The sequence below is a fragment of the Palaemon carinicauda genome, chromosome 41 (genome assembly GCF_036898095.1).
Source record: "Palaemon carinicauda isolate YSFRI2023 chromosome 41, ASM3689809v2, whole genome shotgun sequence".
Lineage (NCBI taxonomy): Eukaryota > Metazoa > Arthropoda > Malacostraca > Decapoda > Palaemonidae > Palaemon > Palaemon carinicauda.
In genome coordinates this window covers 20,508,998-20,523,294 of record NC_090765.1, presented here as the reverse complement: position 1 = coordinate 20,523,294, position 14,297 = coordinate 20,508,998, and the positions used below count along the sequence as shown (strand labels likewise).

The window sequence follows — 14,297 nt, the reverse complement described above, 5'->3', positions numbered from 1 at the left end:
ACAGCGAGTAAAGTACGTCTTGTCGACACGTCGACAGAGAGAAAATTGAGTCTTTGTTTACATGGAGTTTGGTATCTGGCCGACAGTTGGCGCTGATGGGCACACCCGCAACCTGTATAGCGATCGCTGGCGAGTTTTTTTTGTACAGTTTTTTGTCTGTCGAGCAACAGAGTTGCAGCTATATATTCACCGGCTAAGTTAAATATTTAAAAATTTGGTTTGAATTAGTCTGAATTATTTATTAGTCAAAGTTAAGATTTCCACATTCATTTCTTGAAAATAAGTGTACTGGATTTTGGAAGTTTTCACATTAACTAAAATATCTTACCTGAACAGGACTAACAGCCTCACTGGCTTTCATATTATCAACTTCATCATTAGGATCTTTTTTGTCTTTTGCTGATGATTCTGAACTGCTTTCATCTGCTGAAGTGGAGGTCTGTAATAAGAAGAATTATACACTAAAAATTCAGTCAAAAATATTCAATTTTTATAACACATTTTACTTACAAAGTACAGAGCTATAAAACCTTACTCTTAAGAAATAACCATAATTTCAAATTATGAATTTAATAGTTTGAATAGAATAAAAGTATTTTTTCTGTTTAGTCTTAAGATAAAATGATAAAAAACTAAAACTTCTTAAAAATATTAGTTTCATTTCAAAATTATCAATAGTGAGGATCATTTGTGCTTTGAGTGTTTCCAGACTAAATGCTTATATCTACCATACAGAAGAACGACAGTCCATGCACTTGTTGCAAAAAACCCCAGCAGTTCAGAAACAACCGTCCCGTACACTGCTCAGGAGTTTGTAGGAGTCTTCAATATTTTCAGTTACCTAAAGTATCTAATGCTAAGTTTTTCTACTAAAAATTCAGTATTTTTTGCAATGTATTTACATAACACTGGTGTTTTTTTCCATATATCCTATTTACTGTCTTTGTAAAGAGATTAATTTTTCAATTATTAATAAATTCAGTGTGTTTTCTTATGAGCTAATTGTTAAACAGAATGAAAACTAGCTTGCTAATACAGTATGGATAAGTTTATTTTCATATTAATCTCCATGTGCATTACCTTCTTGGTTAAGCGAAGGCTTTTCTATATTTTCCAATCTACTTGACTGGATAAGTCTTACACGGTTGCAATGAAGCACTCTGATAAAAAACTAAAGGCTAATATCCACGACAACAAGGTGTTTTGAGTTTTAACAGACACCTAGTTTCAGGAAATCCATCTTCATAAAAGGATTACATAACAGTGCCACCATTTTCTTTTATATTGTTTACATTTATCATAAAATAAATCTGTAATTCTGTTTTAGTCTTAAATATAGCTGCAACATAGATAATTTGGCCCCTTTGGTTTCACAGCCTTCCTTACTAAATAAATTATTTTGTCAGATTAAGGAAGGTTATTCTGTTACACGCATCAGACTGGCTAATAATATGTGTCATTATGAGTTTACTTTGCTAATCATACATATCTTGCTCTTTTTAACAGTATTGGGAAGTTATAAACCTACATGATAAAAAAATCTAAACTATATTGCCTGGATTTGTATACATGTCTTATCTTCAATTGTGTGTTACAGGTGTGTATTTATTGTTATCTCTTCCCATTTTAGCTCCATAAAATTATGCTAAATAAGCTCCTGCTTTTAGTGCAGAAGTATTGAAGGTCAACATAGCTTTACTTTAACACAAATAATTCAAAACTTGTTAATTTAAACAAAACCATCATTAATTAGTCAATAGAGTAGCAAAGGTAATTTTACTTGTTTTCATCTTTTCATATTACCGCATAATAAACTTACAAATGTGAAACAAAAACTGTCAATAGAAAGGAAATGTATCAAATTTTCTGAGGGTGTAAACAAAATTTAAATTCCTCTGAGTTTGTCATGGTTAATTTATCATTACCGCTATGTTGAATTTTCACTTATTAGCTAAAGTTGAAAACAAAAGTATTAAATTTTCCCTAGGCAAAGACATTTTTTTAAAATCAATCTGAGTTTGTCATGCTTAATTTATCATTACTTCTATATGTTGAATTTTTGCTTTTTAGCTAGCTTGGTTTGTACAGTATTAGCATTTCCTAAATGTTTTGTTTCTATAAAAAAATACATTAGGGAACTAGTTCATCTAAATTAAACATAAATATGTTTTTCTTGAGGAATAGTTTTATAATAACTATAGTGAATTCATAATAATTAAAGGCAAGATTTCTGCTGTGTGTGTGTGTTTTAGCCTTGGTTTCCACTATGCATTTTACCCACACAAAGGTAATTACTTTAACTAAAAATCAGTTACACACTGTACAGTATTTTCTTTGACCATATCAAACATGAGGCCTTTGTTTTTAGACCTAAAACAGATGGCAATTGGTAGGTGTTTTCTTTTCATCATTATTGAATTTTCAAGTAATAGATTGTATATAGTCATTGATAGGCACCATAGTGACTATAGGAATGTAATATCTGGTGTTCAGGGTAGCGTTTTCAGCCCATTACTTTTTATACTATATACTTAGATAGGGTTTGGCCTTGAAAACCAGCTCAATGCACATGCAGATGATACTACTTTCTTTGCATCAATTCCATCTCCTCAATGTAGACCTATGACTGCTCAATCCCTTAGAGACCTAAGTAAAATTAGTTCATGGTCCAAATTATGGGGCATGAAGTTAAATCAAACAAGCATGATTGTAAGAAGGTCAAATACAGTGACTCCTCAACTTCCACATCTGAGCTTTGACAATATCTCTAACTTTATACAACTCATTTAAAATTCCAGGTGCAATTTATGGTTGCAAATTTACTTCTGAGCACAAAAATTGACTTATTCAGAAAGTCTTTTTAAAAATTTTAGTGATAAGTCTATCTAGTCTGTGACTAGATTGAGGAATGATCTTCCTAAACTGATGGTTGAATTTATGGAGCTTCAGAATTTCAAAATTTTAGTAAATGTTTCCTGTTGATAAGGTTGATAGAAGTCCAATTTTATAGTTAGTTGAGTAATATATTTCAATATTGTTACTGATCTTCAAAATGGAATTTTAATAATACAATTTTTTATTTCTATGCTTATCTGATGTTCATATGGCCTTTTCTCTAGAAGCTCAGTTTATTGATGTTTACCACAAAAATTTATTAAAAATTCCCATATGACTGACTGGGTCAGTCATATGAAGAGAATAAGAAGAAGTTTTGGAAAGAAGTGAAGAGAGTAAGAAAGGCCGGCGCAAGAATTGAAGAGACAGTGAAAGATGGAAATGGAAGGTTGTTAAAAGGAGAGGAGGCAAGGAAAAGGTGGGCGGAATATTTTGAAAGTTTGCTGAATGTTGAGGATGATAGGGAGGCAGATATAATTGCTGTTCCAGGTGTTGTGGTGCCAGTGATGGGAGATGAGAATGAGAGAGAGATTACAATAGAGGAAGTGAGGAGAGCACTAGATGAAACGAGAGTAGGAAAAGCATCTGGTATGGATGGTGTGAAAGCTGAGATGTTGAAGGAAGGGGGTGTGACTGTAATTGAATGGTTGGTGAGATTGTTTAATGTGTGTTTTGTGTTGTCATTAAATGGTACCAGTAGATTGGGTCTGTGCATGTATTGTACCACTATATAAGGGTAAGGGAGATGTGCATGAGTGTTGTAATTCAAGAGGTATTAGTTTGTTGAGTGTAGTTGGAAAAGTGTATGGTAGAGTACTGATTAATAGGATTAAGGATAAAACAGAGAATGCAATCTTGGAAGTACAGGGTGGTTTTAGAAGAGGTAGGGGTTGTATGAATCAGATTTTTACAGATAGGCAGATATGCGAGAAATATTTAGCAAAAGGTAAGGAGGTGTATGTTGCGTTTATGGATCTGGAGAAAGCATATGATAGAGTTGATAGGGAAGCAATGTGGAATGTGATGAGGTTATATGGAGTTGGTGGAAGGTTGTTGCAAGCAGTGAAAAGTTTCTACAAAGGTAGTAAAGCATGTGTTAGAATAGGAAATGAAGTGAGCGATTGGTTTCCGGTGAGAGTGGGGCTGAGACAGGAATGAGTGATGTCGCCGTGGTTGTTTAACTTGTATGTTGATGGAGTGGTGAGAGAGTTGAATGCTCGAGTGCTTGGACGAGGATTAAAACTGGTAGACGAGAATAATCATGAATGGGAGGTAAAATGATATTTTAATTATAAAATAAATTTTTGAATATACTTACCCGGTGAATATATAATAGCTGCTACTCTGTTGCTCGACAGACACATACATAAAAAACTCGCGAGCGATCGCTATGCAGGTTGCGGGTGTGCCCACCAGCACCAACTGTCGGCCAGATACCACTCTCGATGTAAACAAAACCTTCAATTTCTTCTCATCCCACTGCGTCTCTATTGGGGAGGAAGGGAGGGTCGTTTAATTTATATATTCACCGGGTAAGTATATTCAAAAATTTATTTTATAATTAAAATATCATTTTTAAATATTTAACTTAGCCGGTGAATATATAATAGCTGATTCACACCCAAGGAGGTGGGTAGAGACCAGAGTTAATTATGTTTACAGCGTATAAGCTAAGAGTTTTTTCATTTTGGCAGTTATCAAAATAACAAAACCAAAATAAATAGGTACCTGGTGAGGAAGTTGACTTAGACGATTACTCTGCCTTGTAAGTCTGTCTTCCTCACGGAGCCCAGCGATCCTCTTAGGATGCTGACAGACTCCCAGGAGCTGAAGTATCAAGGGCTGCAACCCATACAACAGGACCTCATCAAACCCCTAATCTGGGCGCTCTCAAGAAATGACTTTGACCACCCGCCAAATCAATCAGGATGCGAAAGGCTTCTTAGCCTTCCGAACAACCCATAAAACAATATTAAAAACATTTCAAGAGACAGATTAAAAGGATATTGGAATTAGGGAAGTGTAGTGGTAGAACCCTCACCCACTACTGCACTCGCTGCAACGAATGGACCCAGTGTGTAGCAGTCCTCGTAAAGAGTCTGGACATCTTTTAAGTAAAATGACGCGAACACTGACTTGTTTCTCCAAGAAGTCGCGTCCATAATACTTTGCAGAGATTTATTTTGCTTGAAGGCCACGGAGGTTGCTATATCTCTAACTTCGTGCGTCTTAACCTTAAGCAAACATCGGTCTTTCTCATTCAAGTGAGAATGAGCTTCTCGTATTAAAAAAATCTGATAAAATATGACAAAGAATTCTTTGACATAGGCAATGAAGGTCTCTTAACTGAGCACCATAATGCCTCAGATTTCCCTCGTAATGACTTAGTACGAGTTAAATCAAACTTAAGAGCTCTAACAGGACATAATACTCTTTCCAGTTCGTTGCCTACGATCTCTGATAAGCAAGGAATATCAAAAGATTTAGGCCAAGGACGAGAAGGCAGTTCATTTTTGGCCAGGAAACCAAGTTGAAGTGAACAAGTGGCTTTTTTCTGTAGAAAAGCCGATGTTCTTACTGAAGGCATGAAGTTCACTGACCCTTTTAGCCGAAGCCAAGCACACTAGGAAAAGTGTCTTGAGGGTGAGATCCTTCAGGGAGGCTGAATGTAATGGCTCAAACCTGTCTGACATGAGGAACCTTAGGACCACGTCTAAGTTCCATCCAGGAGTTGCCAAACGACGTTCCTTAGAGGTCTCGACAGACTTAAGGAGATCTTGGAGATCTTTATTGTTGGAAAGATCTAAGCCTCTATGTCGAAAGACCGAAGCCAACATGCTCCTGTAGCCCTTAATCGTGGGAGCTGAAAGGGAGCGAACCTTTCTCGGATGTAAAAGAAAATCTGCGATTTGGGCTACAGAGGTACTGGACGAGGACACAGATGCTGACTTGCACCAGTCTCGAAAGACTTCCCACTTCGACTGGTATACTCTAATGGTAGAAGCTCTCCTAGCTCTTGCAATCGCACTGACTGCCTCCTTCGAAAAACCTCTAGCTCTTGAGAGTCTTTCGATAGTGTGAAGGAAGTCAGACGAAGAGCGGGGAGGCTTTGATGGACATTCTTTACGTGGGGCTGACGTAACAGATCTACCCTTAGAGGAAGACTTCTTGGAAAGTCTACCAGCCATTGAAGTACCTCGGTGAACCACTCTCTCGCGGGCCAGAGGGTAGCAACCAACGTCAACCTTGTCCCTCCGTGAGAGGCGAACTTCTGCAGTACCTTGTTGACTATCTTGAATGGTGGGAATGCATATAAGTCCATAAAAGACCAATCCAGTAGAAACGCGTCTATGTAAATTGCTTCTGTATCTAGGACTGGAGAGCAAAAGATTGGTAACCTTTTGGTCAACGAGGAGGCAAAGAGGTCTATGGTTGGTTGACCCCAAGAAGCCCAAAGACTCTTGCCCACGTCCTTGTGGAGGGTCCATTCCGTGGGTATCACCTGACCCCTCCGACTGAGACAGTCTGCCAAGACATTCAAGTCCCCCTGGATGAATCTCGTCAACAGGGAGATGCCTCGATTTCTAGACCATAAGAGAAGGTCCCTTGCGATCTCGAGCAGCGTGAAGGAGTGTGTGCCTCCTTGCTTGGAGATGTACGCCAAAGTTGTGGTGTTGTCTGAGTTGACCTCTACCACTTAGAGTCGAAGACGCTTCCTAATATCATCAAGGCCAAGTGGACTGCTAATAGCTCCTTGCCGTTGATGTGCATGCTCTTCTGACTTGAGGTCCACAGACCCGTGCATTCCCGACCGTCCAGGGTCGCACCCAACCCAAACCCGACGCGTCTGAGGACAACACGTGGTTTGGGTTCTTGACTGCTAGGGATAGTCCCTCTCTAAGACTGATATTGCTGTCCCACCATTTCAGGCATGCCTTTATTGGTTCGGAGACTGGGAATGATACCGTCTCTAATGTCTTGTCCTAGTTCCAGTGAGAGGCTAGATGGAACCGGAGAGGCAGAAGGGGTAGTCTCCCTAGTGAGACAAACTGCTCCAGGGATGAGAGAGTCCCTACTAGACTGTTCCAACTTCTGACTGAATAAACGTTTTCTTTTCAGCATTAGTTGGACTTCGAGCAGGGCTTGACTGCGAATCTCCATCCCCAAAAATAGAATAATCTGGGATGGGATCAGTTGGGACTTTTAGGTTGACCACAAGTCCCAACTCCCTGGCCAGACTCAACGTCCAATGTAGATCCTGCAGACAGCGAAGGCTGGACGATGCTCTGAGAAGCCAGTCGTCCAAGTACAGGGAGGTTCGGATCCCCGATAGCTCGAAACTGGTACCCCACATTCCTGTAAACAAACCTCAGAAACGGTTGGGAATCCGGGTGTATAGGAATGTGGAAGTATGCCTCCTGAAGGTCGAGAGAGACCATCCAGTCGCCTTCCATAAATGCTGTCAAGACAGCCTGGTAGACTTCATCGTGAAGTTTGTCTTGACAATGAACACATTGAGCGCACTTGCCTCTTACGTACACCTGCAGTGAACATGGCTGCCAAATCATGGAGCCATCCCTGAGGGACTTGTTCCTGCAGAGAACGTGGCTGTCAGATCATTGGAGCCATCCCTGAAAGCCTTGTTTATGCATGACATAATTGTACAGCAAAACTTCAAAGGCTCGAAAACAGCTGTGAAGTTGACCTGTAAAATCTTGGAGCGTCTCATGGCCAGGAGCCAGGGAGAGTCTATGAGGTTTGAGAAGTCTATCTGGGCAGAGGCAGGAACTCCCAAGCCGAGAACTTCTCTCGTGTCATATCAGACTCTCGCTCTATAAGCCAGTTTAAAAGAAGGGAAAGCAAAGGCTGTATCCCCCAAACTTCTCCTGGTGATAAACCAGTCGCCTAGCAAACGTAAAGCTCTCTAGGAGAGCGAGAGAGCACTAGCTTATAAAACAACGGCTTCGAAGTAGCTAGGCCTAGTGTAAGCTCTGACGTTTAGGCGAACAAGGAGCAGCAGTTACAAAAAGATCCAGACAAATATCCTTAAAAATCAGCATGATTTATTTAAAAGTCCATAGAGGGCTAAGCAGCTTTAGGCTCCTCTCCGTCTGACAGAGTCCTCAAGGGAATATCAGTAGGAGGGGGAACAGCAACTTCCTCATCTGAAGGAACCTTGTCCGATAATAGCTGAGTCTCAAGCAAGGGAGAGACCTACCGTGGTGGCAATGCTTTACAAGCAGAGTCCACACGCACTGGTGCATTAGTAGCGGACCAGGACGCAACGTCATTTAACTGCTTGACAGTCTGTGAACTGTCAACAACAACAGGTGCGAGAGACCAGGATGCAACGTCATGTAACTGCTTGACAGTCTGTGAACTGTCAACAACAACAGGTGCGTGAGGACGCACAGCGTCCACTCGAGACTGCTTTGACCGCCTAGACTGAGCAGTCAAAACAACTCTAGAATGCGGAGGTTGACGCTCAGCGTCAAAACAAGTCAACTCCGATTGTTAGCGAACGTCCTGAACGTCAACAGGAGCATCAGCAAGTGGCCTAACATCCAAATGTGGCTGAAAATCCACACGAGACCGCATCGAGTGTGGTTCTAAACAACCTGACTGACGTGACTTAGCTACGCCAACGTCAACAGGACGCACAAAGGAACGTTAGGGTGGCTGAAAGCCAGGATCTCGATGAGATAAACGGCTAGGCTCAACGGACTTATCGGCAGAATAGTCTTCCATAAGGGAGGCAAGCTTATTCTGCATATCTTGCCGTACAACCCATTTAGGATCAACGGAAATGGTTGCGGTAAGAGACGAGGGTAACGTCTGTGACCGCAAAACCTTGCCAACAAAAAGACTCTCGGAGTCTGTGTTACGCTTTTTTTAGGCGGCGAGCAGTCTTCCGATGACTGCATAGGGTCAGAGCTGTCCTAATGGCTACAACCAGAACGCTGGACCTGTCCTGAAAGGACTGACTTTCGCTTAAGGGCCTCGAAACCTTGTTTCAGGTTTCTTATGCGAAAAGCCTTCGGATGACGAGGAGAAAATTGTCTCTCTCGCCTTATGGTAGGGGAGATCTTGGTAAGATACACCCGATACCATAGAGGGAACGTCTGTTCGCTGATCAAGGCCTCTCGAACCCATAAGTCGTACGACATTACTTCTCCCCTGGGCTTGGGGGCTTGCAAGAGGTCCCAGACTAGGTGAACGACAGGCACGAACAGACAAACCCTCGGTCGCAACACTGATAACACTTTGCGCAATATCACTTTATCACTACGATTTTCTGTTTTGCACTTATTTCACTGAAATCGAAACTTTTACTGATTTCTACCTGAAGCACGCAATTCTACCCACATCAAAAGGTAGTAATTGCGAAATCAGTCGTATAATGCAAGCACATTAATACCAGCAAAAAACAGTAAACATCTTTTAAGATAAAAAATTCAGTGGCTGGGGAAGAGACTAAACACTAGTTCATTCAAAACTACGTTTTCAATCTCTCACCGTACATTGCCTGGGGACGAGAATAAAAAACTAAAAACGTTTTATCCTTTCTCCCCGTACAGAGACTAGGGACGAGAGTAACTCGAGAACAACGTTACCCGCTTGAACGGAACGTTTTCTCTCCTCTCTCTCCCTCCGTCTCTATCTCTCTCTCTCTCTCTCTCTTGATTTCGCACCTAAGAGAAGAGCCCAATTACGTTTCGTCAAAAAAACATGTTATTTGACCAAAGGAAAAAACTGAAAGGTTTTTCAATTAAAAAGTTCCTTTAAAATAGAATTCAAAACATTTAAGCTTTGAAAGAAGAATGAACAAAACGTCAGAATCGATTTACTCTTTCTGCAAAGTGAAACCGTGATACTCTCTCTCTCTATCGTAACGATAGAGCGCAAACTGCGTAGCATAAATAAACTAAACGTTAGATCATCTTTGAAACAGTACGAAGACTATTCAAAGAAAATCTTTCATAAAATATCTATTAAAAAATATTCATTTAAAAAGTTTTAAATCATTAGCTCTTTAAAAGCTATTTACGATTGCAAAGGGCTCAACGTTGTTTAACTTCGGTTTCCAAGTTAGGACCGCCTACTCTCAGGAAAGGTCGCATATAAACAAATCATTTATTTTTATGTTTATTATAAATGGAAAATTAATCGAAGAGGCCTAATAAAGGCGGTGAGAAATAAAATATATAGAGGAAAATCTATAATTAATTTATAACGTGATATTTTTGTTATTTTTTTCCCTTCCTCTTGTTTTTTTGAAATGGTGTGTTGGGCAGGCTTAATAGAAGGGCCATGGATGCCTGGTGGTTTATCAAGAGGTTGTCTTTTCCTTTTTCTGATTATTTTTCTTCTCAAAACCATCCTTACTGTCCTCCCTTCAGTTGAAGTGGCTATCCTGGAGGGTATTTAGCCTTGCATGGTGTATCGGCTCCTCCATGTTGACCAGTTTTTCCGACTTTTTACTATAGTCTATGGGTATCATCAATCACTTTGTTTATAATTCTGTACGTATTGTTTTTGTTATAATTCTTGTTAATCTAGTTTTTAAGTATGATGTCTCTTTTTTATTTCTATTAACTCTTATGCTGTCTGGAGACATTGAGCGAAATCCGGGACCAGTACGTCCTAGATTTCGTCAATGTCGTCTTCTGTATTGCAATATTCGTGGTCTTCATGCAAATATCCAAGACCTTACAGTTGCGTCCAGACAGTATGATATTCTTTTGTGCTCAGAAACTTTGGTTTCTAATATGAGGCACTCATCTGAGCTCCTTATAACTGGTTTTAAGAAGCCAATAATGTTGAAACGTGATGCCATCCCTAGGGCCAGGGGAATGGCGGTGTATATTAGGACCGAGTACCCTGCTTCTCATAAGTCCTGCTATCAATGTGGATGTCATGAGATTCAGGTAATAAAAGTTTGTGGCAGGCATAACAACTTTTATTTGTGTTCGATCTACCGGAATCCAGACATAGATGATTCTATCTTCGATTGTCTTCTTACCATTATGGCTAAGATACAAGATGATAGAAAGGCTTCTTTTGTCTTTGTTGGTGATTTTAATGCTCACCATAGGGATTGGCTAAGTTCAATCTCTCCTACCGATCGCCATGGCTTAAGAGCTTTAGACTTTGCCTCTGAATCAGGCTGTGAGCAAATCATAAATGAAGCTACTCACAGGTCTGGTAATTGCTTGGACCTCGTATACACTGACTCCCCTGGCGTTATAACTAGTAAGGTTGGTTCTCCAGTCGGGACATCTGATCATGCCTTGATTTCATTATTAGTGAAGACTGAGCAGCCTGTCCCTGATATATCATATTCTTGTAAAATTTATATGAAATCCCAAGCAGACTGGAATGGGATTTTGCATGATCTTTTGTGCTTGAATTGGTCACAATTATATGATAGTGCAGATCCTGTTGTCCCTTTGAATGAGAATCTAGTCAACATAATTGATAGGCGTATCCCTTCTCGTGTGCTAAGGTACCGAGTGAAGGACAAACCGTGGTTCAATGATGATTGTAGACGTGCTTATTTGGAGAAACAGGAGGCCTATCATCTTTGGAAGGGTAACAGATCAGATTTGACCTGGAGCAACTATACTCAGCTTCGAGCTTTTGCTCAGAGAGTTTATGCCTCAACTGAAAAGGAGTACAATTTAACCATAAAAGAAACACTTTCTGGTACAACTCAGGAACATAAATGGTGGTCTACCCTTAAATCTGCACTCTTTGGTGTAGATGCAACAGTTCCTCCTTTACTCAAACCAGATGGCTCAGTCACTCACTGTCCAAAGGAAAAGGCAACCCTTTTAGCTGATGTTTTCGACAGTAAACAGAGTAATGAAAAACTTGAACTTCCTCATTCCTGTTTTCCTGAGGCTAAACTAACTAGTTTAGCTTTTCGATCTCGTGAGATTAAAGCTCTGTTGATGGACCTTGATGCCTTTGGAGGTGTAGACCCAAATGGTATTTTTCCTTTGTTTTTTATAAAGACAGCAGATTTCTTAGCTCCAAAGTTATCTGTTATTTTGCGCAAGTTAGCAAGAAGAGGAGCTTTTAGCACTAGTTGGAGAATTGGTAATGTTACTCCTCTATGTAAATGTGTTTGTGGTAGCTCAAGTCCCACTGATTACCGCCCAATTTCCATAACTCCCATATTATCTAAAGTTTTTGAACGTCTTCTGGCAAAACGTCTTAACAGGTTTGCTGAAGGTAATCATCTACTCCCTAGTTTGCAATTTGGTTTTCGTAAAGGCCTTGGAGCATGTGATGCCCTTCTTACAATCTCCAATGCTGTACAGAAATCCCTTGATTGTGGTCGGGAAGTTCGTATGATTGGCCTTGATTTTAGTGCTGACTTTGACCGTGTTAATCATGAGGCCCTTGTTTTCAAACAGAAACAGTTGGGAGTGGGTGGGTCGTTTCTTAGCATTATTATTGATTTTTTAAGTAATAGATCTCAAAGAGTTGTTGTTGATGGGCACCATAGTGATTATAGGAATGTGATATCCGGTGTTCCACAGGGTAGTGTTCTTGGCCCATTACTTTTCATACTATATACACATGACATGTGGTTTGGCCTTGAAAACAAGCTTGTTGCATATGCAGATGATGCTACTCTCTTTGCATCAATTCCATCCCCTGAATGTAGATCTAGGGTTGGTGAATCCCTTAATAGAGATTTAGCTAGAATTAGTGCATGGTGCAAATTATGGGGTATGAAGTTGAATCCTAACAAAACTCAAAGTATGATTGTAAGTAGGTCAAGGACGGTGGTTCCTCAACATCCGGATCTCAGTATTGATAATGTTTCTTTAAATATGTATGACTCTTTCAAAATTTTAGGTGTGATTCTCGACAGTAAATTTACTTTTGAGAAACATATAAGGTCTGTGTCTTCTTCAATTGCACAAAAAATAGGCTTATTGAGAAAGTCTTTCAAGATTTTCGGTGATCAATCTATTCTGAAGAAGTGTTTTAATTCTTTCATTCTACCTTGTTTTGAGTATTGTTCTCCTGTCTGGTCTTCAGCTGCTGATTCTCATCTTAATTTGTTGGACAGAAACTTACGGTCGATTAAATTTCTTATTCCTGATCTAGATATTAATCTCTGGCACCGTCGTTCAATTAGTTCATTATGCATGTTGCATAAGATTTTTCATAACTCTGACCATCCTTTACATTCAGATCTCCCTGGACAATTCTATCCTGTTCGTAATACTAGGCAGGCAGTTAATTCTAATAGCCAGGCCTTCTTCATCACGAGACTCAATACTATGCAGTATTCTAGAAGTTTTATTCCAGCTGTTACCAAGTTGTGGAATGATCTTCCTAATCGGGTGGTTGAATCAGTCGAACTTCAAAAGTTCAAAGTTGGAGCAAATGCTTTTTTGTTGACCAGGCGGACATGAGTCTTTTTATAGTTTATTTATAACATATTTGTTTTTGATGTTGTTAATAGTTTATATATGACATGTCTGTTTTGACGTTGTTACTTGTTTTAGAATGATTTATTGTTAATTTGTTCTCTTCATTTATTTATTTCCTTTCCTCACTGGGCTATTTTTCCCTGTTGGAGCCCCTGGGCTTATAGCATCTTGCTTTTCCAACTAGGGTTGTAGCTTGGATAGTAATAATAATAATAATAATAATAAGATAATTGCTAAAAGCCTAAACACACTTCCGTCTAAGGGAAGGGTCGGCCATTTAAAAGTCAAAGAAAGTCCATACTCTCTTTGTCATCAAAAATTAAATCTATCCAAAAACGAGTTCAAGATTTAAGATGAAGATAAAACACCTGCACTGCGAAAGCTCAAACCAAAATGAAGTACTTCACCAAATATGTTGAGAAAACTCCAGGTTTTACAGCGAGTAAAAGTACGTCTTGTCGACAGGTCGACAGAGAAGAAATTGAAGGTTTTGTTTACATCGAGAGTGGTATCTGGCCGACAGTTGGCGCTGGTGGGCACACCCGCAACCTGCATAGCGATCGCTCGCGAGTTTTTTATGTATGTGTCTGTCGAGCAACAGAGTTGCAGCTATTATATATTCACCGGCTAAGTTAAATATTTAAAATCAGTTGTTGTTTGCGGATGATACTGTACTGGTAGCAGACACAGAAGAGAGGCTTGACCGACTAGTGACAGAATTTGGAAGGGTGTGTGAGAGAAGGAAGTTGAGAGTTAATGTGGGTAAGAGTAAGGTTATGAGATGTACAAGAAGGGAAGGTGGTGCAAGGTTGAATGTCATGTTGAATGGAGAGTTACTTGAGGAGGTGGATCAGTTTAAGTACTTGGGGTCTGTTGTTGCAGCAAATGGTGGAGTGGAAGCAGATGTACGTCAGAGAGTGAATGAAGATTGCAAAGTGTTGGGGGCAG

At 39.7% G+C, this 14,297-nt stretch overlaps 1 protein-coding gene across 5 annotated transcripts in view; it reads right to left on the bottom strand.

Moving 5' to 3' along the window:
• Positions 1 to 14,297, bottom strand: part of LOC137632285 (serine/threonine-protein kinase PAK 2-like) — a 210,359-nt gene that overhangs the window by 128,042 nt on the left and 68,020 nt on the right. For all 5 annotated transcript variants that reach the window (XM_068364183.1, XM_068364184.1, XM_068364182.1 and 2 more), the window contains exon 5: positions 329 to 439. In XM_068364183.1, coding sequence (XP_068220284.1) covers positions 329 to 439 — 111 coding nt within the window. The remainder of the gene's footprint in view (positions 1 to 328; positions 440 to 14,297) is intronic.